The sequence below is a fragment of the Octopus sinensis genome, linkage group LG3 (genome assembly GCF_006345805.1).
Source record: "Octopus sinensis linkage group LG3, ASM634580v1, whole genome shotgun sequence".
Classification (NCBI taxonomy): Eukaryota; Metazoa; Mollusca; class Cephalopoda; order Octopoda; family Octopodidae; genus Octopus; species Octopus sinensis.
In genome coordinates, this window is record NC_042999.1 from 169135830 (window position 1) to 169159829 (window position 24000).

Sequence of the window (24000 nt, forward strand, 5' to 3'; positions counted from 1 at the left end):
TAGCCCACGTAAGGAAAAGGAATATAGAAATAGGAGGTCATCTGGTTTACGCCCCCTTACCACCCGAGTGGCCTTCATATAGGTAAATATTTCCTAGCACTGATAGATAGACATTTTCCAGTTAACCCTGCTTATAGGAAACTCTTCAATAGGCACATTTAAAAATTAGTTTTAGTTCAACTACCAATTTTAAAAACATAATCAATCATAACATACAAAAAACACAAGAGAAAACAGCTGTTCATGCAGGATAAAGAATTGTGCCCGCTAATGGAGCTTGCATGTCCAAGCCATCATATATGAAGCTACCGTAACTCTATAACCACTAAAGACAAACCGTTTCGACGAAGAAATACGTGGCCTCAGAGGGTAATTTCAAGGCCAGTTCATAACCACACTTTGAGCTTTAGGCACTGGAACAAAAGAAAGCGACACAAATTATCCAATCATATTTGGTCTTTAAGAGATAAAGGTGTCGATTATACACATCCATGGAAGATTTTGGCCAGATGTAGCCCTATACTAACGCAGCGAAGGTGCGGTTTATGCGACATGGAGAGATGGCTTATCTGGAAAGCAGCTTAGACCCCCTACTACATGTCTAAATACAAGGACAGAGCGTTTCGGATCATGCCCACATGTGACTAAATTTCTGTTTTACGTTTTTGGTCCCCTCAAGAACGGATAGAACATGCTTTTCTGTGTAATGTCCAAGAAGATTTATATATTTTTATATATTTTTGTATTTTTATATAATTTTTAATGACGAAAAATGCGAGCGTGTATAAGTACGCAGGCAAAGCAGAGTTATAACAGAGTAATTTCCCTTCATTTTTACGGTATTTGTTTCATACGTTTTCAATAGCCAGATAACCAAAGAGATGGGTTGTGGATTTCCACTTCGGCATCTGAAACTCAGAGGTTTTATCTTGACTACCGAGTAAATGTAACATATTGTATAGATAAATTTCCTCTATTTACATAACATTGAGGTCTCTTTCTTTCTTTTGTGTATCTTACCGTATAATCTTATATATATATATTGTATATATGTATGTCCCGGGTTGATTCGGGGTTAACCACGTAAATAAGGTACTCAATACATAGCAGAGTAAAATTAATTTTTATAGAAGGAGCTTCTACAGGACTAGAACTGTTTCATTCAGAGAAATCTTCTTCTCTTGAATGAAACAGTTTAGTCCTGTAGAAGCTCCTCTATATAATAAATATTGTATATATATATATTGCGTGTATATATATATTGTTATATAATATATTGCGTGTATATATATATATATATATATATATATATATTGTATATATATATATTGCGTGTATATATATATATATTGTATATATATAATATTGCGTTTATATATATATATATATATTGTATATATATATATTGCGTGTATATATATTATATATATATATATATATTGTATATATATATATTGCGTGTATATATATATATTTTGTGTGTGTGTGTGTTATATATATGTATATATATTTTTGTGTGTGTGTGTATATATATATATATTGCGTGTATATTTATATATATATATATATATACCCACACACATATGTATTATATATATATATTGTGTATATATATATATATATATATCCCACAAGCTGATTGGAAATCGATCCAACAAGAGATCCTCAGAGAGGACTGGCCGGAATGTCTCTCCCCACCAGACATTGAATTGAAACTAGAATGTTTCATGTCTTCTGTGTCAAGCCACATGCCAGAAATATGTCCCAGAGCAAGACCAAAACAAATAGGAGCAAGATTCCAAGACAGAAGATCCTCATGAGACGATGGACGAAGGTTGCAAATCGTCTCAACCAACATCCCAAAAGTAGCGAACGTCCCGCCTAAAACAACACTGATGGAGATCGAAAAAAGGCTGCAACCCACACCAGACATGAACTAGAACATTCTGTGCAAGCCACATGCGAAATATGTCCAGAGCACAAGACCAAAACAAATAGGAGCAAGATTCCAAGAGACAGGAAGATCCTCATGAGACGATGGACGAAGGTTGCAAATCGTCTCAACCAACATCCAAAAGTAGCGAAACGTCCCGCCTAAAAACAACACTGATGGAGATCGAAAAAAGGCTGCAACAATCCTATGTGAAGGAGAAAGTAGACAAAGAAGCCTGGGTATAAAAAACATTAAATCAACCCAAAGGCCTTTTCATTACGCGAAAGAAACAGCTCAGTGCACTACAAGATAGGACCCTCCTCCAAAAGGATGGCTCCCTCACAGACAGTCCAACTATGATCAGTGAGATGCTGAATGGCCAGTTCAAAGTGTCTTTACCACCCCGTGGAACACAGACAAGTGAACGAACCAGTGGACTTCTTTGCCGCCTACCTAAACAGCGAGGCGGTTACAATAGAATGTTGACATTAGCGAAAAAGATGTCCTACTAGCCATAGATGAAGTGGACACAAACTCAGCTGCTGGTCCAGACGGTTTCCCAGCCATCCTCCTCAAAGCGTGTAAGAATGCCCTGGCAAAACCCCTCAAGATTCTCTTCCAGAGCTTTTTGCGAATGGCAAACTGCCAAGCAAGCTGAAGGAGGAAATAATATGCCCAATACATAAAGGAGGAAGTAGAGCAGATACCCAAAAACTATAGGCCTATCTCTCTGACTTCACACATCAGCAAGTCATGGAAAGGATAGTCAGAAAGAAACTAATCGCATTCCTTGAGGAAAATAACTTGCTGAGTAATACCGCAGGGTTTTCGACAGGTAGGAGCTGCCTGACCCAGCTCTTACAGCATTATGACTGGGTGTTGAGGTAGTTACTCAACAAATCAAATGTGGACGTAATCTACCTTGATTTTGCAAAAGCTTTTGACAGGTGGATCATGGTATGATATGCTACAAACTACGTGACCTCGGCATAGCGGGAAAACTTGGAGTGTGGTACATGACTTCCTGAAAGATAGAAGTCAGGCAGTAGTGGTTAATGGAGCCACCTCTATGAACACACAAATAGTGAGCGGTGTTCCACAGGGCACTGTCTTGGGACCACTGCTTTTATAGTGGCCCTCTCAGATATGCCCTCAAATGCCCGATAGCCACTCTGGCCAGCTATGCAGACGATACGAAAGTCTCGCAGAAAATACAGAACCCCAGCGATGTTGCACACCTGCAGCAGGAGTTGGACTCACTCTACAGATGGGCTGAGGATAATAATATGCAGTTTAATGCTGAAAAATTCCAGGCCCTGCGCTACCAGCATCCAAAACTGAATATTAAACTTACAAGATACACTGGTCCACAGGGAATTTCAAACCCAGAGCCTAAGTCTGTGAGGGACCTGGGTATCGACATGAGTGATGATACCTCTTTCCAAGTGCACATTACCAGGATGGCGACAAAGTGCAGATGACTGGCTGGGTGGATCCTAAGAACATTCAGAACCAGAGATAAGGAAACCATGATGGTCCTCTGGCGGACATTCGTCCTCAGTCGCCTGGATTACTGCTCACAGCTATGGTCACCCACCAGTGTAAATTAACAGCAGACCTTGAAGCAATCCAGAGAAGATTCACAAAGAAGATCGTCTCTTTGCAACAGCTCAGCTACTGGGAAAGGTTGAAACAGCTAAGACTCTACTCCCTGGAGAGAAGACGGGAGAGGTATGCAGTAATATATGTCTGGAAGATCCTGGAAGGAATTGTGCCAAATTTTGGCATTGTAAGCTACACCAATGCTAGAACGGGACGACACTGCATAGTGCCAAAGATCCCAGCATGCCATCACGCTTCAGGACAGCTTCTGCAAACAGCCTGGGTTTCAAGGGCCTATTATGCACTAGAGGTTTTAAGTTACTACCAATTTGACATTCGGATTCTATATTAAGAAATTTAAGTAAATATACTTTAGACAATTTTCAAAATGATTTCAGTAAACATTATTATTTTATTACGGAGATGTACTCGCATAGCAAGTAATTTGATCTGAGATCGTGTGTTGAAACGAAAACAATTGCAGCGTGGAAGGTGTTTAAGAAACACACAAAAGCCGTTCGATTCACTTCAACATTTAAGTTTAATCCCACTATTTAGTTCTTTCAATCCAATGTTTGATTCGCTTACATGGGATGGAGAATGTGGATTAGAGATTGTTTTTATTTATGTACATATGTGTAGAACTGTGTGTGTGTGTATTTAATACAATTTACTTTACAAATTTGATCCTTCATCTAGTACAACTTATGATAGAGATATTTTCAGCCATTCAATTTGGGGAAGAACTTAGTTATTGAAGTATTTTTCCATATTACTCCTGAAGGAGGTGTTATTCTTTGGACATTTGTAGAAAGGAAAGATCCTAAATTTTCCTTCTCCACATGTATCTAGGTGTTTATTCAGTGGTATCTTGTGCAGTTCCTCCTGTCGGACATGTTGTTGGTGAATTCTGGCTCGTCGGCATAAAGGATTTCCTGTTTCACCTATGTAATCCTCCTCGCATATGGGGCAGGTTATGCAGTATATTACATTCTGCATCTTGCAGTTCATATATGCATTTATTTTGAATATGTGACCACTTTTAAATTTCATTTCTTTGTCTCCCTCTATGTATTTGTATGTGAGTTTTTTTTACGATACTCTCCTATATTGGAAAGAAAAAATTGTATATATCTAAGGAAATTTTCTTGATTCATTTTGATTACCTCCCTTCCATTACTTTTTAATATCTCTTATTGACTCCTGATATATTCACTTAATTGATAAAGTTGTTTCTCCACAGGTAGTAAATATTATGTCTAACATATTCATTTAATTTGACTCATTAATAAAATAAATCACCATTTACTAGCTAATTATGATTCTATATTAATGGAAATGGGGATATTTAAATATGAAATAATCACAAATAATTCTATATATATCTAGAGAAATTATTTAGTTCATCTTGATTACTTCCCTTCCATTATTGTTTTAGTATATCTTATTGACTCCTAATATATGTACTAAATTAATAATGTTTTTTTCCATGATTAGTAAATATTATGTCTAACATTTTCTTTTAATTCAACTCATTAAAATAATCACCACTTACTAGCTAATTATGATTATATATTAATGGAAATGGATATATATATATATTATATATATATGAAATGATTTCTATATTTTTTATCCCTATATTAGATTCCTATATAAGATAATACAATTTACCATAGACTACCCCTCTAAACACCCCAGTAAACGATTACTCGTCCTAGATACTGAGCTATGGATGGAAGATGCCATGGTTAATGGAACCATTAAACCCTGTATACTCCACTCACACTCTCAGAAACCAATGGCTAATCCACTAGTAATCCGTAGTGACTCAGCTATGTCGGATACTGCCAAACTCAACATCCTAGTGGCAGACTTAATTAGAGCAATGAGGAATGTATCACCACTATGCCAACCACAAGAACGACAACAACACATCCAGCACTACATATTCTGAATGCAACGCTCCGGATACACACAAGACGATAGAGTCAGGGTGTACAAAAGAGCGAAAGCTAGATTTGAACGCATTCCAAGGAACGACGAAAACGGTATATGCCCCCTGTACCGCAACAAGTTCTGGAATAGGTTAGAGAGGGACACCAACAAAAGGATGAGAAACGTTACTTGGTACGATAACAGGAGATTTCACGGAGTGATGTTCGTTGACGCCACACCTAAGAACGAGCTAAGTAAGGCATTCAAGAAAATCCTGCGCACTACTGGCCTAAAAATTAAAGTTGTAGAAAAGACAGGTAGGACTATCAAATCGGCATTATGCAGATCATATCCATTTGATAGAATCACCTGTCAAAGTAATTGCGCAATATGTTCGACAAATCCACATGTAAATTGCAAAACCAAGGGCACTGTATACCAGATTAAGTGCCAGGAGGGAGCTTGCGCGACTAACCCAGAGTCATACATAGGTGAGACTTCTAGAAGCATCAATGATAGGTTCAAAGAACACCTGGACAACTACATTGAAAGGAAGCCAAACTCCATCTTCTACCAACATGCTGTAGACTGCCACAAGGGATCCTTAGGGAAGCTTAAGTTGAACATCCTATCAACACATCCCACCGATGCAATGTTGAGACAGGTCACAGAAGCTGTTTGTATACAAGAATACAAACCTACTCTCAACCGAAAGTCCGAATGGAATAACATCCAGATCCCATTCAGAAGGACTATTCTATAACCACCCCTCTCTCTCTCTCGTTTACTTGTAGTCCTTACATACAGGTTGCAATGCGTATGTGCAGTTATATATAACAGTATGAGTGTATGTTGTTTGATAAGTAGTACTTAGGCGTTGTATCCATTCACAGTTAGACGGTGATGAGAGGAACAAACACACACCCACACATATATATATATGTGTGTGCGTCTATACAAACATATATGTGAATATGTATACAACCTTCAACAAAGTAAGTCATGTACACAACTTGGACGGACACATGCCAGTACACGGACATACGTTCACATACACATACACATGTACACATTCTCACAGACACGGCTGCCCATTCTCCTAGACACTCACATACATACATACATACCTACGTATGGGCATACACACGTACATACGCACACACATACATGGGCACATGCATATGTGCGCGTATACATACATACGCACATACGTACGTATGTACATACACACATACATACATACATACATACATACATACATACGCACATACATACATACATACATACGCACAATAGTAAAACAAAAGTTCTGTGATATAGAGATAAATATCTGATAATAGGTTTTAGGGTATAGTTTTGGGAGTAAGGGTCGTAAATCACTTCCAGGCTTCGGGGGGGGGGAGTTGAAATTTGATATTATTGTGATGAGTGGTCACTCTACATCTATCCATCGCTACAGGTTTATAACTTTATGTTTATAGTGTGTATGTGCGTGCATATACACACACATACATACATACATACATACATGCATACACAGGCGTATGTGCGTACATGCATACGTACATACATACACACATGTATGCATACATACACACATACATACGTACATATATATGACGAACTAACTGTTACTTTCTTAGATGCAGCACGGACTTTGTCAGTGAACAGGTCGCGGATTTTAGCGACGAAAATATTTTGACAAATTAAACTTAAATGTTGAAGTGAATCGGACGGCTTTTGTGTGTTTCTTAAATGGCTTATAAACACCTTCCACGCTGCAATTGTTTTCGTTTCAACACACGATCTCAGATCAAATTACTTGCTATGCGAGTACATCTCCGTAATAAGATAATAATGTTTACTGAAATCATTTTGAAAATTGTCTAAAGTATATTTACTTAAATTTCTTAATATAGAATCTGAATGTCAAATTGGTAGTAGACATTAAAACCTCTAGTGCATTAATAGTCTATCTTCCCCTACCCCTCTAACTTCAACATACTAGCTTTTTCCTATAGTGCATTCAAATGTATCTGGGCTGGGTTCATATGAATAGGAATAGATTTATTGGTTTTGACATTTGTTCTACCCCTTCCTATATCTATAAATAGAAAATTTTTTTGTTTCCATCCAACCAAAAATCCCCCTCCCTACTGATCTAAATAACAAAGTTAAAATCTACAGTCAGAGAGTAGATTTAATACTATCATGTTCTTAAGAATGAAATCAACCTCTCTGTCTGTATATTTACCCTCTTTATAATGTTGGCAAATGAAATAGGGATAAGAATGTGCATTGTCCGTTTGATTGGAAAATTTCTAAAGGTGGTTGAAGATTGAAGATTGACATTTTAAAACTAATAAAATGAAGTAGCATGAAATAATCGTACCACATTACCTTGGATATGCTTGTTGCTTATTTTGATTATAATCACCGCATGGATTTATATGGATAATACCATACAAAATTCTAGTGCCTTTGACTTAAGTATCATATTCATCTGAATCTAAATTTTGCTGAACTTATATCCTCCTGAAGGACCTGAGAGACCTGCATGGGGTGGATGCAGATGTCTTTAAAATGAAACTAGATCTCTTCCTGTCGGGTGTCCCAGATGAACCAACTTCACAGCAGGAGGTGCAGATGAGGGCAGCTGCATTGAACTCTCTCATGCAGCAAATGGCAATTGCTAAAAAGCATTCGTGAAGTAAAATCATGTAGCAACACTGAATGACGGTGCCCCAGCATGGCCACAGCTCGTGAGCTGAAACTAGATAAAATATAAAATAAATAAAATATATATATATATATACACACACAGATATATTATATATATATATATATAATGGCTGTGAATCAAAAGAGGAGAGCCATGGGGTAGCTAGCTGGCCATCTAGACACAAGCTAGGGTCTGATCAGCCCCAGCTGGGTCACCTGGAGGAGGGTGTATGATGTTGAAAGACCCAAAACACCTGATGATACCAGGCTCATCACTGAAGATGAATCTAGAAGCATCAGTCATTGATGTATGCACACAACAATATATATGCATATAAATAAACCATAACAGCCAGGAGGTATGAGAGATGTTAGGATGCCCACCAATGGTTTTCTGACAGGAGTTGGCTGCTCCTCAGCTCTGACAATGGTGATGGTGTGTGTGTGTGTGCATGCACTTGCATGTATATATATATATATATATACCTATATATATGTCCAGTATATATATATATATATATATATATATATATATATATATATATACACAATATATAGGTATGTATATATATATATATATATATAAATATTATATATAGATATATATATATACACATATATAGATGTATATATATATATATATATATATATTATTATATGTAGAAATACAAATGGGACAAGAATGTAAAACATTTAGAAGACGATATAAAAAAACGGGACGGACATTCGAAGCTTCAATTATCAGTCAAGAAACCGGATCATCCTAGCAATTTCGGCTGATTAATCTATATATATATGTATGTATGTATATATATATATACAATATGTATGTATGTATGTATGTATATATGTATATATATATATATATATACAATATATATGTATGTATGTATATATATATACACGTATATCTATACAATATATATGTATGTATGTATATATATACACATATATCTATACAATATATATGTATGTATGTATATATATACACATATATCTATACAATATATATGTATGTATATATATATACACATATATCTATACAATATATATGTATGTATGTATATATATACATATATATCTATACAATATATATGTTTGTATGTATATATATACACATATATCTATACAATATATATGTATGTATGTATATATATACACATATATCTATACAATATATATGTATGTATGTATGTATATATATACACATATATCTATACAATATATATGTATGTATGTATGTATATATATATATATACATATATCTATACAATATATATGTATGTATATATATACACATATATCTATACAATATATATGTATGTATATATATACACATATATCTATACAATATATATGTATGTATATACACATATATCTATACAATATATATGTATGTATGTATATATATATACACATATATCTATACAATATATATGTATGTATGTATATATATACACATATATCTATACAATATATATGTATGTATGTATATATATACACATATCTATACAATATATATGTATGTATATATATATACACATATATCTATACAATATATATGTATGTATATATATACACATATATCTATACAATATATATGTATGTATATATATACACATATATCTATACAATATATATGTATGTATGTATATATATACACATATATCTATACAATATATATGTATGTATGTATATATATATATACATATATCTATACAATATATATGTATATATATATATACATATATCTATACAATATATATGTATATATATATATATACATATATCTATACAATATATATGTATGTATATATATATATATATATATACACATATATCTATACAATATATATGTATGTATATATACACATATATCTATACAATATATATGTATGTATGTATATATATACACATATATCTATACAATATATATGTGTATGTATGTATATATATACACATATATCTATACAATATATATGTGTATATATATATATATACATATATATTGTATTTATATACATATATATTGTATATATATATTTATATATTGTATATATATATGTATATATGTATATGGAACATCTGCTATTCCATGATCGCATTGATCATACGGACTTTGTATAGTCAGATGCCATTCCCATTGCCAACCTGGATCTGTTTCCAGGTAAGGCAATACTTCACCATACCAAGACGTGATTATGTGAAAGATTGGAAACAAATACCACCTGTTGCAGGACAGTGGTATTTGCTTACATCTACACCCTGATGTTAAGGCAAGGAGCAAGTAAAAAGCATGCATGTATGCACACACACACACACACACACTCACACATTCTCTCTCTCTCTCTACGGTTGGTGCAACCATGGTATTCTGATTATCTACTCAGCTTGCTTTCTTTATTTTCAATGATTTGTGAATATACAATTGCATTATGTAATGTAGAGCATACATATTGATGCAAACATGTAAGCGTAATTTCTTCCACACTGAAATTAATGCTATATGAGGAAGTTTGTGAAACAGCCATAAGCCTAAGCATGTCACAAGGTTAAATAAAAGTACATTTATCTCTCATGCCTCCTGGCTATTATGGTTTATTTATATGCATATATATTGTTGTGTGCATACATCAATGACTGATGCATCTAGATTCATCTTCAGTGATGAGCCTGGTATCATCGGGTGTTTTGGGTCTTTCAACATCATACACCCTCCTCCAGGTGACCCAGCTGGGGCTGATCAGACCCTAGCTTGTGTCTAGATGGCCAGCTAGCTACCCCATGGCTCTCCTCTTTTGATTCACAGCCATTTTGAGGACCTCCCTGCTGCATGGATGGCCTTCCTCCTCATTCCCTTGATGCCCAAACTGCTGAGGGCTCTAGTCAAGGAACGGGCTGCGGAACCCCTGCAGCCAATCTCCACTGGGAGACACCTCGCTCTCCAACCAACCTGCTGGCAGTCACTGACCAGACCAGCCTACTTGGAGAGCTTTTTCTCAAAAGCTTCTTCCAGGCGATCTTCCTATGTGGCAGTCAGCTCCAGCAGACCACTTGCCTGTTGGACTCAGACATGAAGACAATCCCTGGTTGCAAGGTGGTGACCACAATGTGGTCAGGGAACTTCAGCTGATGCTCAAGATTGACCAGTCTCTTGCAGATGTTAGGATGCCTGCTAATGGTTTTCTGGCAGGAGTTGGCTGTTCCCCAGCTCTGACAATGGTGATGGTGTGTGTGTGTGTGTGCATGCACTTGCATGCATATATACATATATATATGTCCAGTAAGTAATGCATGCAAGATAGCCACAGACAAAATAATTAAAGTCCCTTATCCTAATGACCTCAAATTGAGACCCATAATAGCAGGACCCGCATGCGAAACCCACCGCCTCAGTAACTTTTTAGACACCCTGTTAAAACCACTCCTCAAACATGTCAAAAGCTATATAAGGGACGACTTGGATATGCTCAATCACCTACCAAATACTATAAACAAAAACACCCTACTAGTATCCTTCGATGTAGTCCAATATCCCCCACAACCTAGGAATAGAGGCAATTCAATTCTGGCTAGAGAATCACGCCAACGAACTCCCACATCGCATCAAAAAAGAATTCGTGATAGAAGGGGTTAAATTCATCCTGGAAAATAACTTCTTCGCTGTCGAAGACAACTTCTACCGACAAAAATCGGGGACTGCTATGGGTACGCGGATGGCCCCCTCCTTTGCCAACCTAGTCATGGTATATTTAGAAATCAGTCTGTATCGTAAGGTTATAGAAAGATATGGCAGCCCTTTCTCCCTCTACATAGAAAACAACTGGAGGAGATACCTAGATGATTGTTTCATCCTTTGGCATGAAAATATAGAGAAACTCAAAGAATTCCAAGCAATTTTAAATGGACTGGACGTAAACATCCAATTCACGATGGAATATAGCCAGCAACAACTCCCCTTCCTCGATATCCTTATTAAGAAATCTAATAATGTAATAGAAACAGATATATACTACAAGCCTACAGATTCTAAGCAATATCTTCCTTTCAATTCATGCCACCCCAGACACACCAGAATGAACATCCCCTTCAATCTAGCAAAAAGGATATGCACTATAGTTTCTAATGCAAACACCAGAGACACACGACTACAAGAACTAAAAGATACCCTCATTACCAGGAATTACCCACCTTCACTTATTGACATATGCATTCAACGTGCCCTCCAACTCACCATCCAGGAACTCACATCCCAAATCAAAGAAAAATTTACAACCAAAACCCTTACCATACATCTCCACACACAACCCTCTCAACAATGAGGCCTTCGACACCATCCTCCAAAACATACCCCTGCTAAAAAAAGACCACAGAATGAACACAATTCTCCAAACACACATGATCATAAAAAGAAAGAGACAGCCTAAATCTATGAAAAGTCTCCTAACACAAGCCCGAATTCACTCTACAACACAGAAGCCGACAGTAAAAAAATGTGGAAGACCAAATTGCGGGATATGCGATTATCTAATTGAGGGATCAGAGTTCTCCTTCAAACAGGGACAACGGTTTACAGTGAAAAGCAACTTCACATGTGCTTCGGAGAACCTGATATACACACTAATCTGCTCTGGGTGTCAAGAGCAGTACATAGGCCAAACAAAAAATAGTTTGCGTAAAAGAATGGCCCTGCACAGATCCCAGATAAAAATTCCCCAAAACAGAAAAATAACATTCAGCCAACACATAGATACTTGCGCCAACAACAAAACACTAAACTTCAGGATTTTCTCCCTCTACCAATTCGGACAATACAACCTTGAGCCAAGGAATAAGTAAAGAAACTCTCTTTATTACAAAATATAAGCCCACCCTTCTGCCTTAGAATAACACAAATATACAAACAAATATTACATTCCTAAGAATCCACTACAAATCAGCCCCAATCACAGCTATAACCCATAGTGTGCCAACTTTAAGTCATAATACACCTCACTAGTTCCACTCATTCATATTCTCCCTCCTTTTTCTTTTTCTTCTCCTTTCCATTCTTCATTATCATCATAATCACCATCTTCTACCTCCTCCTCTTCTTCTTCTCCCCCTTCTACTTCCTAACTTTATCACTAATGCTTTTTAGTATAACACCTAAGCAAATTCTATAGACAAACCTTTCAATAGAAATACTGTCATGAACTGCTATCAGCCACTGACCATTCAAAATACAACAATCAAGGCACTCCCAAAATTTCTCCCCCTTCTCCTCATCATCCTTCTTCTTCTTCCCTACCAAGAATTCACAATGACCTCACAAGTGTGAACAAGAGAGACAGAGCAAGGCAGAAACAAGGAAAATGCCACTTATATTTGAACACTATACAAATATTCCTTTAAAAAAACATTTCTTTTAATTTTTCTAAATTTAATTATTTAATCGTTACAGTTGAAAAGGTCTCAAAATGACTGAAACTGGTACTGAAATGTTCTTTATAAAATTATTTTAGCATTTTCTATTTTGACTTATTTTTCCATATATCAACTCGTGTGTTCCTTTTCATCCTTATACATATATATATATATATATATATATATATCATCATCATCATCATCATAGTTTAACGTCCGCTTTCCATGCTAGCATGGGTTGGATGGTTCAACTGGGGTCTGGCAAGCTCGAAGGCTGCACCAGGCCAGTCAGATCTGGCAGTGTTTCTACAGCTGGATGCCCTTCCTAACGCCAACCACTCCGAGAGTGTAGTGGGTGATTTTATGTGCCACCGACACAGGTGCCAGACGAGGCTGGCAGACGGCCACGCTCGGATGGTATTTTTATGTGCCACCGACACAGGTGCCAGACGAGGCTGGCAGACGGCCACGCTCGGGTGGTGTTTTCTTATGTGCCACCGACACAGGTGCCAGACGAGGCTGGCAACGGCCACGCTCGGATGTTGTTTGTTAAGAAACAGTATATCAAGTAGTGATGCAGTACAATCGTTGCGTTGTTCAATTAGATGAAGCCACTTGAAACGGTCATACTGGATCAGTACTTGATATCCTGTTGCTTATATAGAACTATAGAATTATTATTTTCACCCTCAAATTTGAGAAACAAACACTTATGACTCTTTTCTTTTCAAACTTCATTGCATGATATTGATACCATGAAATTCCTCGAATTAAGCTCTATCATTTTAGCTTAATTGAAATATAGTTAATTATAAACGTTAATTATACTTCAATCCAATTTTTTGCCTTCCTTATATTTTTTTCATGATATTTTACCTCACAACTGTCTTGATACAAATTTTTGTTGCATGGGACAAAAACTATTAAATTCCTTATGCTTTCTTCTATCATTGAAGCTAAGATAAATATATTTTGTTTTTAAAATAAAAAAGTTGTTTGATCTAAACTCTCCTATAACATTACTACAAATTTTGATGTAAACGTTTTTCTACTGGACCAGATCTCAATTTTTTTAATGCCAAAATGTAGCTAGGAACCAGTCCTCTTCAAAAATGTTAAGTTTTCAATTTGGTTAGGTACTGAATTAGCAACAAGCTCTGAAAGATGATGCGTGTGAGTAAATTGTGACCATGAGATTATGCAACTACTACCGTAGTTGAATGATAAATTGATTTGAAATTATTGTACTATAAATGAAATATTTGATGTTTGTTGTATTGAACTTGACAGTTTCATCTTTTAAATATCTTTCAAATCAAAGAAATTTTCTACACATGAGTGTTCATTTTTGTTTTTCTATTCTTCTTTAACCGCAGAACTCTGTGAAATTCCTGAAAATATTAAATTTTGTAAAAACTTGCAAGTCTTTGATCTCAGTAGCAATCCACTGCCAAGGTAAGCCACTTTGTCATTGTTGTAGTCATCATCATCATATCATCATTTCCTTCTCTTCCTCCATACTATCAACATATGCTTGAGAGCTGTCCAGAAGTTTGTTGTTTATTTGTCCATTTAGCATTCAGATTATTCTGTCAAATGCAATGTTTAATTAGTTGTTGTTTTGACTTAATCATGCATTATCTTGTATCTTTGAGAGTCTGAGTAATTGTTTGTTTATTTTTCCAATGATATTATAATAGAGTTTTAGAGGCTGGATCAAGCTATAGGGGTTGGACAAAATAGGGGAAAGACCTTAAAATTTCTAACAAATTAATTTTAATAAAAGGTAGGACTGCCTTTGACAGTAATTACAGCTTGAATTCTATGAGGTAAGAACTCATAGAAAGTTTGAATTGTTTCCAAAAACAATTTTGTCCATTCTTCAGCTAAAACAGTCTCCAGTTCTTGTAGTGATGATGGTGGAGGATATTGACTCTTTACTTGTTTTTCTAAAATGCACCATAAATGTTCAATATTATTGAGATCTGGGGACTGGTGGGGAGATAAGATCTTCAACTTAACTAGAATGTTCCTCATGCCATTCAGTAACAACTTTAGCAGTGTGAATTGGTGCATTATCATCCTGAAAAATTGCATTCCACAACCATAGGATGAATTTCATCAGAGAAAATTTTTAATAGTCTTGACTATTAATTCTGCCATGAAGAGAAACTATTGGGCTTGTGGATTTCCAAGATATAGTTCCCCCAGCTCATCACAGACCCTCCATGTTTAACAGTTGGAAGAAGGCAGTCTGTCTCAAATGCTTCTTTTGGTTGTTTCCACATGTATACTTGGCTGGTGGTCGGAAATAAGATAAAGGATGACTTGTCCAAGAAAATAACATTCTTCCATTGCTTTAGAGACCAATTCTGTAGGTTTTTACTACTTCTAAACGCTTTGCAATGTTTGTTTTTGAAAGTAGTGGTTTTCTGATTGCAGCCCTCCCATGAAATCTGGCTTTGTGCACGTCCTGGCAAACAGTTTTTGTGGAAACTGTGTTCTCAAGGTGGTCATTAAGCTCTGCAGTAATTTTAGGAGCTCTGCTTTTGTGATCCTTTCTAACAATTTGTGTAAAATTCCGATAGTTCCTATCTGAAAGTTTGGGTTTTCTTCCGGAGTTTTGTTTCAATGAGGAGGTTTTTCTCTCTTTCACAAAAGGTTTTCATTACTTTTGTGACAGTACTTCTTGATAGACCAAACATTTCGGCTGTTTTCGTTATGCTAGCATCTGCCATACGATCACCAACAATTTGACCTCTTTGAAAGTCTGATAGAGCTGTCATTTTAATGAATTTTAATTACCTTCTTCTGATGGTATCTGAAAAGAAACAGCAATTTTAGCAAAACATATTAAGCAGCACTAACAATAAACCAAAAAATATAAAAATAAACAAGCTTTTGATGGTTTTATAGATATTTAAAAATTATGATGCTCTGATGCTAGGTGTTTCCATTATTTTGTCTAACCCCTGTAGTTTGAAAACAAAATAAGTAGGATATTTGGGCCAGATGTGGCCAGTTTAAATGCTAAAGGGTTAAAGATTTTTATTGTTAAAACTCAGCAGCATTCTTTTGGGCTGCTCTGTTATTTTGTCTCTTAACCCCTAAATTTTGTTTTGAAAGATATTAATGTAAAAAGATGGCATCATGTACAGCCAGCCAACATAAAGAAAAGGCAAGAGAAAATTGAGAGGAGGTGAGGGTGAAACCTGTATCTATCTCTCTCCCTTTCACTCAGGACAATATTCATGAACTTTCTTATATCCTTAGCTCTGCAACAACCAGTGCCAATAGCAACCTGAAAAACTGTATGCTAAACAAACCAAATAAGAATAACCTGTTAAACATTACCCCATACTGCTGCTACTGCTGAAGCAGCTAACAGTAATGCTAGAAACAAACAACAACACCAATGATATGCCATGCAAAGCAGTGTGAGGCAATTGTGAAAGCATCAACATCACTGCCACCACTATCAGCATGGTCACTGCATTGTTAGCAGCAATCATTAGTAGCAATAATAAAGAATATTATTGCTATTGCTGGTGCCTTTCATATATATATATTTATGTGTCATATATATATATATATATATATATATATATATATATATATATATATAATATATATATATATATATATAATGTATGTATGTGTATATATACATGTATATGTATGTGTGTATATATAAGTATGTATGTGTATATGTATGTGTATATATATATATGTATGTGTATATATATGTATATATGTATATATATATGTATGTGTATACATATATGTGTATATATATATGTATATGTATGTGTATATATATATGTATATGTATGTGTATACATATGTATGTGTATACATATGTATATACATATGTGTATTTACCAGGTGGTGCTATTAAGTTAGACATGGCCTGGGCCAATAATGGCCGAAACCTATCAAAGTATCAAAGTATATATGTATATATATATGTATGTGTATATATGTATATATATATGTATGTGTATATATGTATATATATATATGTATGTGTATATATGTATATATATATGTATGTGTATATATGTATATATATATATGTGTATGTATATATATATGTATGTGTATATATGTGTATATATATATGTATGTGTATATATGTGTATGTATATATATATGTATGTGTATATATGTATATATATATATGTATGTGTATATATGTATATATATATATATGTATGTGTATATATGTATATATATATATATTATGTATGTGTATATATGTATATATATATATATATGTATGTGTATATATGTATATATATATAAATATATGTATGTGTATATATGTATATATATAAATATATGCATGTGTATGTATATATATGTATATAACCAAGCTATCAGTCAAAAGTTTATCAGAAGCAAAGCAACTTCTGAAAACATTTGGACAAGAGATTTTCTTGAATCTACCTCAGTCAGCAGCAAAGTCAGCGACAGTAGCCACCACAACAACATCACTAATCAACAGAAATGATATGGATGGAAGCACTCCATCGGTTACGACGACGAGGGTTCCGGTTGATCCGAATCAACGGAACAGCCTGCTCGTGAAATTAACGTGTAAGTGGCTGAGTACTCCACAGACACGTGTACCCATAACGTAGTTCTCGGGGATATTCAGCGTGACACAGAGAGTGACAAGGCCGGCCCTTTGAAATACAGGTACAACAGAAACAGGAAGTAAGAGTGAGAGAAAGTTGTGGTGGAAGAGTACAGCAGGGATCACCACCATCCCCTGCCGGAGCCTCGTGGAGCTTTAGGTGTTTTCGCTCAATAAACACTTTCGGTAGGATTGACCATCATCATTATTTGGTAGTTTCAGTCAGCTCAAGGTAGCCTGTTTTGGCACCATTTTCAAAGGTTAGATTGCTTCAATGCACAGTAACATCTGTTTTGTGATGAGAGTAAATTGCCACCCACCAAAACCATTTCAGATCATGTGCTTGATCTATCAAGGGTTTCCTTTTGAACCTCTCCTGCATATACAAGAAGTAAAGATTCTCTGTACTTTCACCAAAACTTTCTTTAAATTGGCTGCATTGTCTTAAGTGCTCACATGCTAAAAGGTGGTACTCTTGTTGTTACGTGATCGAGGTTTGACCTTCATTGCTTTAGTTTTCCGTCTTGTAAATATGGACACTCTGCTGGTGTGCACCAAGGAAGAATAGAGATCAGTGATCCAATTTCTCTGGTCTGAAGGTGTCTCAGGGCTGAAATTGATACAGAGATAGTGCTCTACTGTGAAGGAGTGTGTATGAGTGGATTAAGAAGTTTTAAAAAGGCTGGACAAGCATGAAACACAAAAATGGAGCAGAATGCCCATCAACCTCTACCATTGAGAGATGGTTCTGGTGAACTGACAAGTGATCATTGATGAGATGGCATGTTCTCTGCAAATTAGTCATGGTTCTGCATATAAAGTCACCTACAAGCTTCACTTCCATAAAGTCTGTGTGAGACGGGTGCCAAGAGAACTTAGTGAAGTGCATAAGCACAGTCATGTGAAGATCTGTCAACACTTACTCAACTGCTACAACAATGAAGGTAAAAGTTTTTTGGAGAGAATAGTCACAGAAGATGTGACCTGGGTGCATCACTATGAACCAGAAGCCAAAAGCAGAATATATAGTGGAAACACCTGGAGTTGTCTGCGAAAAGAAATTCAAGTTTCAACCTTTTACAGAAAAAGTGGTGCTAACTATTTTGGGGGATGACTGTAGACCTTTTTCAGGTATGTTCCAGTACAGGCCTTTTGGGATGCAGAAGGGTCTATACTGGAATATTACCTGAAAAAGGAGTCTATAGTTGCCAGTGTAGGCTACAGTGAAATGCTGGCCAACAAACTGAAACTTGCAGTTTGCACCAAATGCTGAGGTCTGTTGTGAAAGCGAGTGTTATTGTTGCATGGCAATGCATGCCTACATACAATTGCCCACATCATTGAAACTATTGAAAAATTGGCTTTTGAGTTGCTGTAACACCTGCATACAGACCAGATCTCACCCCTTCTGACTATCATCTCTTTGGATTACTCACACATCCTTTAACAGTTCATCAATTTGCTATGGATGAAGAAGTGCGGGAAGCCGTGCATAAATGGCTGCATGACCTCCTGAAAACCTTCTTCTCCACTGGAACAAGCAAGCTTGTGGACCACTGAAAGAGCACATCAAAAAATCAAGGAGACTGTGTCAAAAAATGATGTGATTTTTCAACCCCTACTTTTGTTTTAATAAATTTTAATAAATTACAGAAACAAGTGGCATATAATTTTTAGCTTACCCTCGTACTAATTGTCAAACCACTACAGGAGTTGTTGAGGGCATCCCATTTGAACTGGGATGTAAAATACTACTTTTGGCATCTGAGGACAATGTTACTATAATGGTATCAGACACCATAGAAATCAAGGTGATTGAAACCTTTCTAAAAAGGATAACAACAGGAACAAAAATTTGCCAGCACAAGTTGATGGGTTTGCTGTTTGATATTTGATGAGGCAATATACTTGATGAGGCATAGACTTTATGTACAGTTTTATAGACTTAATACACAGCACTCATAAAATAAATGTTCACTCTTATTTTTCCATTTTCCCCAAAACAAACAAAAAAATATCCCATACATATGATACAATCTTTAGTTAAATTACATATATCTGCCACATAAACATATTTCATGGGATTGCACTTATGTGCATTTGTAAAGTGATAGGTGATATAAAAAAAGTTATAACACTTTTCACTGTCTATACACCACCACCACCATCATATCTCCCTCCCTCTCCTCCTCTTTCCTTCTCTCACCATCAGGATATCACCCTTCTGCTACAATTATATTTCTAACTCTCTTTCACTACCTTCAACTAACATTTCTAACCACTTAATAAATATCATGTCATGGATGTTCTTCTGTCTCACTCTTCGCTTTATCCTCTTTTCCTCCCTCCTCTCTTTGCTTTCAACTAATCATTTGAAAATATTACAATTACATTCCCTCTACCTTTCATCATGGATGCTTCTCTCTTTTCCTCTTTCCTTTTCTTTCTCCTTTTTCTTGGAAGTGTTACTGACGGGCTAAGTAACATAATGACAAGCAGAATTTTTAAAAGATTGAGTAAATCATACCTTTACTGGTGGCAGGTTATAGATTTTTTGACTTTTCAATCAAAAAATTTGCAAAAAACCCTACAGTAGTTGATGCTAAACTTAAAACAAAATTAGGTAAATACTGAATTGTACTGAAGAGGTTTCACATATGCCATGTCAAAATGAATGTTGAATAAGGGTGGAATTAAAATTAGTTAGTTTTAAATCATTTAAATGGAACTTTATCATATAAAAAATTCTGCAAAGCTGTTTGTAATTTTAGAATTCAAGGACTATATCTTATAGTAAACTTGTTTCCCTTCTGAGCATCATCAACAACAACTATTGCTTCAAGCTCACCTGGAACTGCTAACAGGGTGAATGAAATTGAAATATTAACTTGGCTCTTACCAAAGATGAAATTTTTCTCATTTGTTTCTTAATGTGGGTTCCTCATCAGTATTTTATATATATCTTAGCTGTACTTATAATTTTATCTTTTACATCAAATGTAAAGGTTTGTTTTATTTTTTAGTTTTTCATTTCAAAATATTTTGGGGGTTTCCTTTGCATTGCTATGGGATGACATATTTATTTTTCTCCAATTGCACATAAAATCTTGAAACATTACTCTCTGAAGAAGAGAATAAAGTCTAAGCATCTTTCATTTTGGACAAAACATCTATTTTTCATTCAGCTACATTGAAATATTGAGCATAGTGCCTTGTTCAAAGGATATGCAGCTTTTTCCCTGTTAGCTATTTCCTTAACTACTTTGCCAGTATACACCTATGCTATAAATATCTGATAATGAGCTGTCTTTCATTACAGTTTGCAAGTTAGGTTGAAGTGAGAGAAACTTAGTAATGAGAGTAGAACATGTTGCTTTACATTCCAATGACTAGTCACAAGTGAGTTGGGGGAACAGATTTTATGGCCTGATTTCTCTTCCTCTGTTTAATTGTTAAAAGTGTGAAGATTGTTAATTTCTTTTCCATTGTCTTTTGCATATTTTATGTACACCAAACAAAAAATGTTATTATAACACTTATAACACTTGATTTGAAGTTACTTTTAATACATCATTATGTATTAAAAGTAACTTAAGTCCTGTGATGCAATTTGCAGAGCAAGTTGACTTCAGTCAAATCTGAGGACATTTTGCTCATTTTTATGATTGTGAAATTCAATGTTTGCAATTAGGATGTATCTATTTTGTTTTCCATTTCAGATCTACATATTTAGAAGTGTCTGCAATTGAAAGATACATTTATTTACATTTAACATAATTAATAGAACTGGGGAATATAAGTAGGTCTACGTTGACAGGAAAAATTTTTTCAGTAAAAAGTCAAAGTGTGAGGTCCACTGGTGAGCAATGTCTTTCTTTAGAGATCAGTTGGGTACTGGAGAAAATGATCAATTCTCAAGAGAGAATGGTATGAAAAGAGAATAATCGAAATGGTGTGTGGTGCATATAAATATTTAAGTGATGCTGACATTAAAAATCTGTTTTGGTGGATACATCCTCAGGATTGCAAAGATTGCATCACAGACTGGATTTCCTCTTTGGATGAGTCCCAGCAATTACTACTTGTCTATGAAGCTTAGACAAGAGCTGTATTGAAGTACACACACATATAGCACAGACTGTATCAAAAAATTCAGCCTTAGATATTTACCTGGAGGACAAAAGTTGCCCATCAACTTCTGGTGCATATATGTGCTGCCTCCTTTCTGGGCCTTTTTTTACTCCTATTACACTAGTTTCTGTTTCTTGAATTTGGTTTTGTATCACCTTCACTCAGACACTCATCAATCATTTTTTTCTTGTGACTATTGACTTTTGACTGTTTGAGAATATTAACCACATTAGTCTCACTGATCTTAGAAGGCCTGTGCTTTCCTGACCGAAACCAATAAAATAAAAGCAGAAGATAAAAAGGGGTTTCTTTTTGGCTAGATATTTCTCCTGTAGTTGCTTAACCAGGAATATATCATCAGTCATGCTCCTACCTGGCACAAATCTGAACTGCATATCATCTACACTAATTTTTTCCCTAATTAATTGGGCTATGGAGAAAGCCTTTGGCAGAGTCCCCAGCTCCCTTATCTTGTGTCAATGGAGAAACTAGGGATAGATGAGTGGTTGGTAAGAGCTGTTCAAGCCATGTACGGGGATGCTGTCAGAAAGATGAAGGTTAGCAATGAGTGTAGTGATGAATTTAGGGTGCAAGTAGGGCTTCACCAAGGATCAGTCCTCAGACCCCTCTTATTCATCATAGTTGCCCAGGCAATAACAGAAGAATTTAAGATGGGCTGCCTCCAGGAGCTCCTCTATGCAGATGACCTTGTTTTTATAGCTGAATCACTACCAGAACTAGAGAAGAAATCTCAGACATGAAAGCAAGGTATAGAATCTAGTAAAAACCAAAATCTTACTGAGTAGGAGAACAGACAAATCATAAATCTCTTCAGGTAGATGGCCTTGCTTGATCTATAGAAAAGGCACAAGTAGAAACTCCATAAGATGTATCCAGTGTAAGCTATGGACACATAAGAGGTGCAGCAATATGAGAGAAAGGTTAACAAGGAAAATAGTTTTTGTGTGTGGAAGGTGCACAGGTACAATTAACACTAAAAATGTACAGAAAGTAGACTCCATAAAATTCCTGGGGGGAAAACCAGAAGGAGTCGATAGCTTCTGTTACCTAGGCATCCAAGTCAGTAGTGGGGGTGGATACCCTGAGAGTGTAGCTGCTAGAATAGCCTGGATAAAGTTCAGAGAACTCCTACTTCTGCTAGTAACAAAGGGCCTATCTCCCAGAGTGAAAGGCAGTGTGCAGACAGCCATGCTAGATGGCAGTGAAGCATGAGCTGTAACTGGTGAGGCCATGTGTAGGCTCATAAGAAATGAAGCTGATACGCTTTGCTGGATGTGTAATGTGAGTGTGCATGCACAACAGAGTGTAAGCGTCATGAGAGAAAAGTTGGGCATAAGAGGCATCAGATGTGGTGTGCTAGGGAGATGACTGTGCTGGTATGGTCATGTGATGCATATGGACAAGGACAGCTGTGTGAAGAAGTGCTGCACTCTAACGGTAGAGGGAACTTGTGGAAGACATGGGACGAGGTGGTGAGGCATGATTTTTGAATGTTGGGCCTTATGGATTCAATGACAAGTAACTGAAACATTTGGCAATATGCCATGCTTGAGAAGATCCGTCAAGCCAAGTGAGATTGTAGCCATGGCCAAAGCCAGTGTTGCATAAC

General features: G+C 35.8%; 1 protein-coding gene across 10 annotated transcripts in view; it reads left to right on the forward strand.

The window, feature by feature from the left end:
* Positions 1 to 24000, forward strand: part of LOC115209683 (protein scribble homolog) — a 458170-nt gene that overhangs the window by 67424 nt on the left and 366746 nt on the right. For all 10 annotated transcript variants that reach the window (XM_036501621.1, XM_036501616.1, XM_036501617.1 and 7 more), the window contains exon 3: positions 14977 to 15055. In XM_036501621.1, the coding sequence (XP_036357514.1) occupies positions 14977 to 15055 (79 nt within the window). The remainder of the gene's footprint in view (positions 1 to 14976; positions 15056 to 24000) is intronic.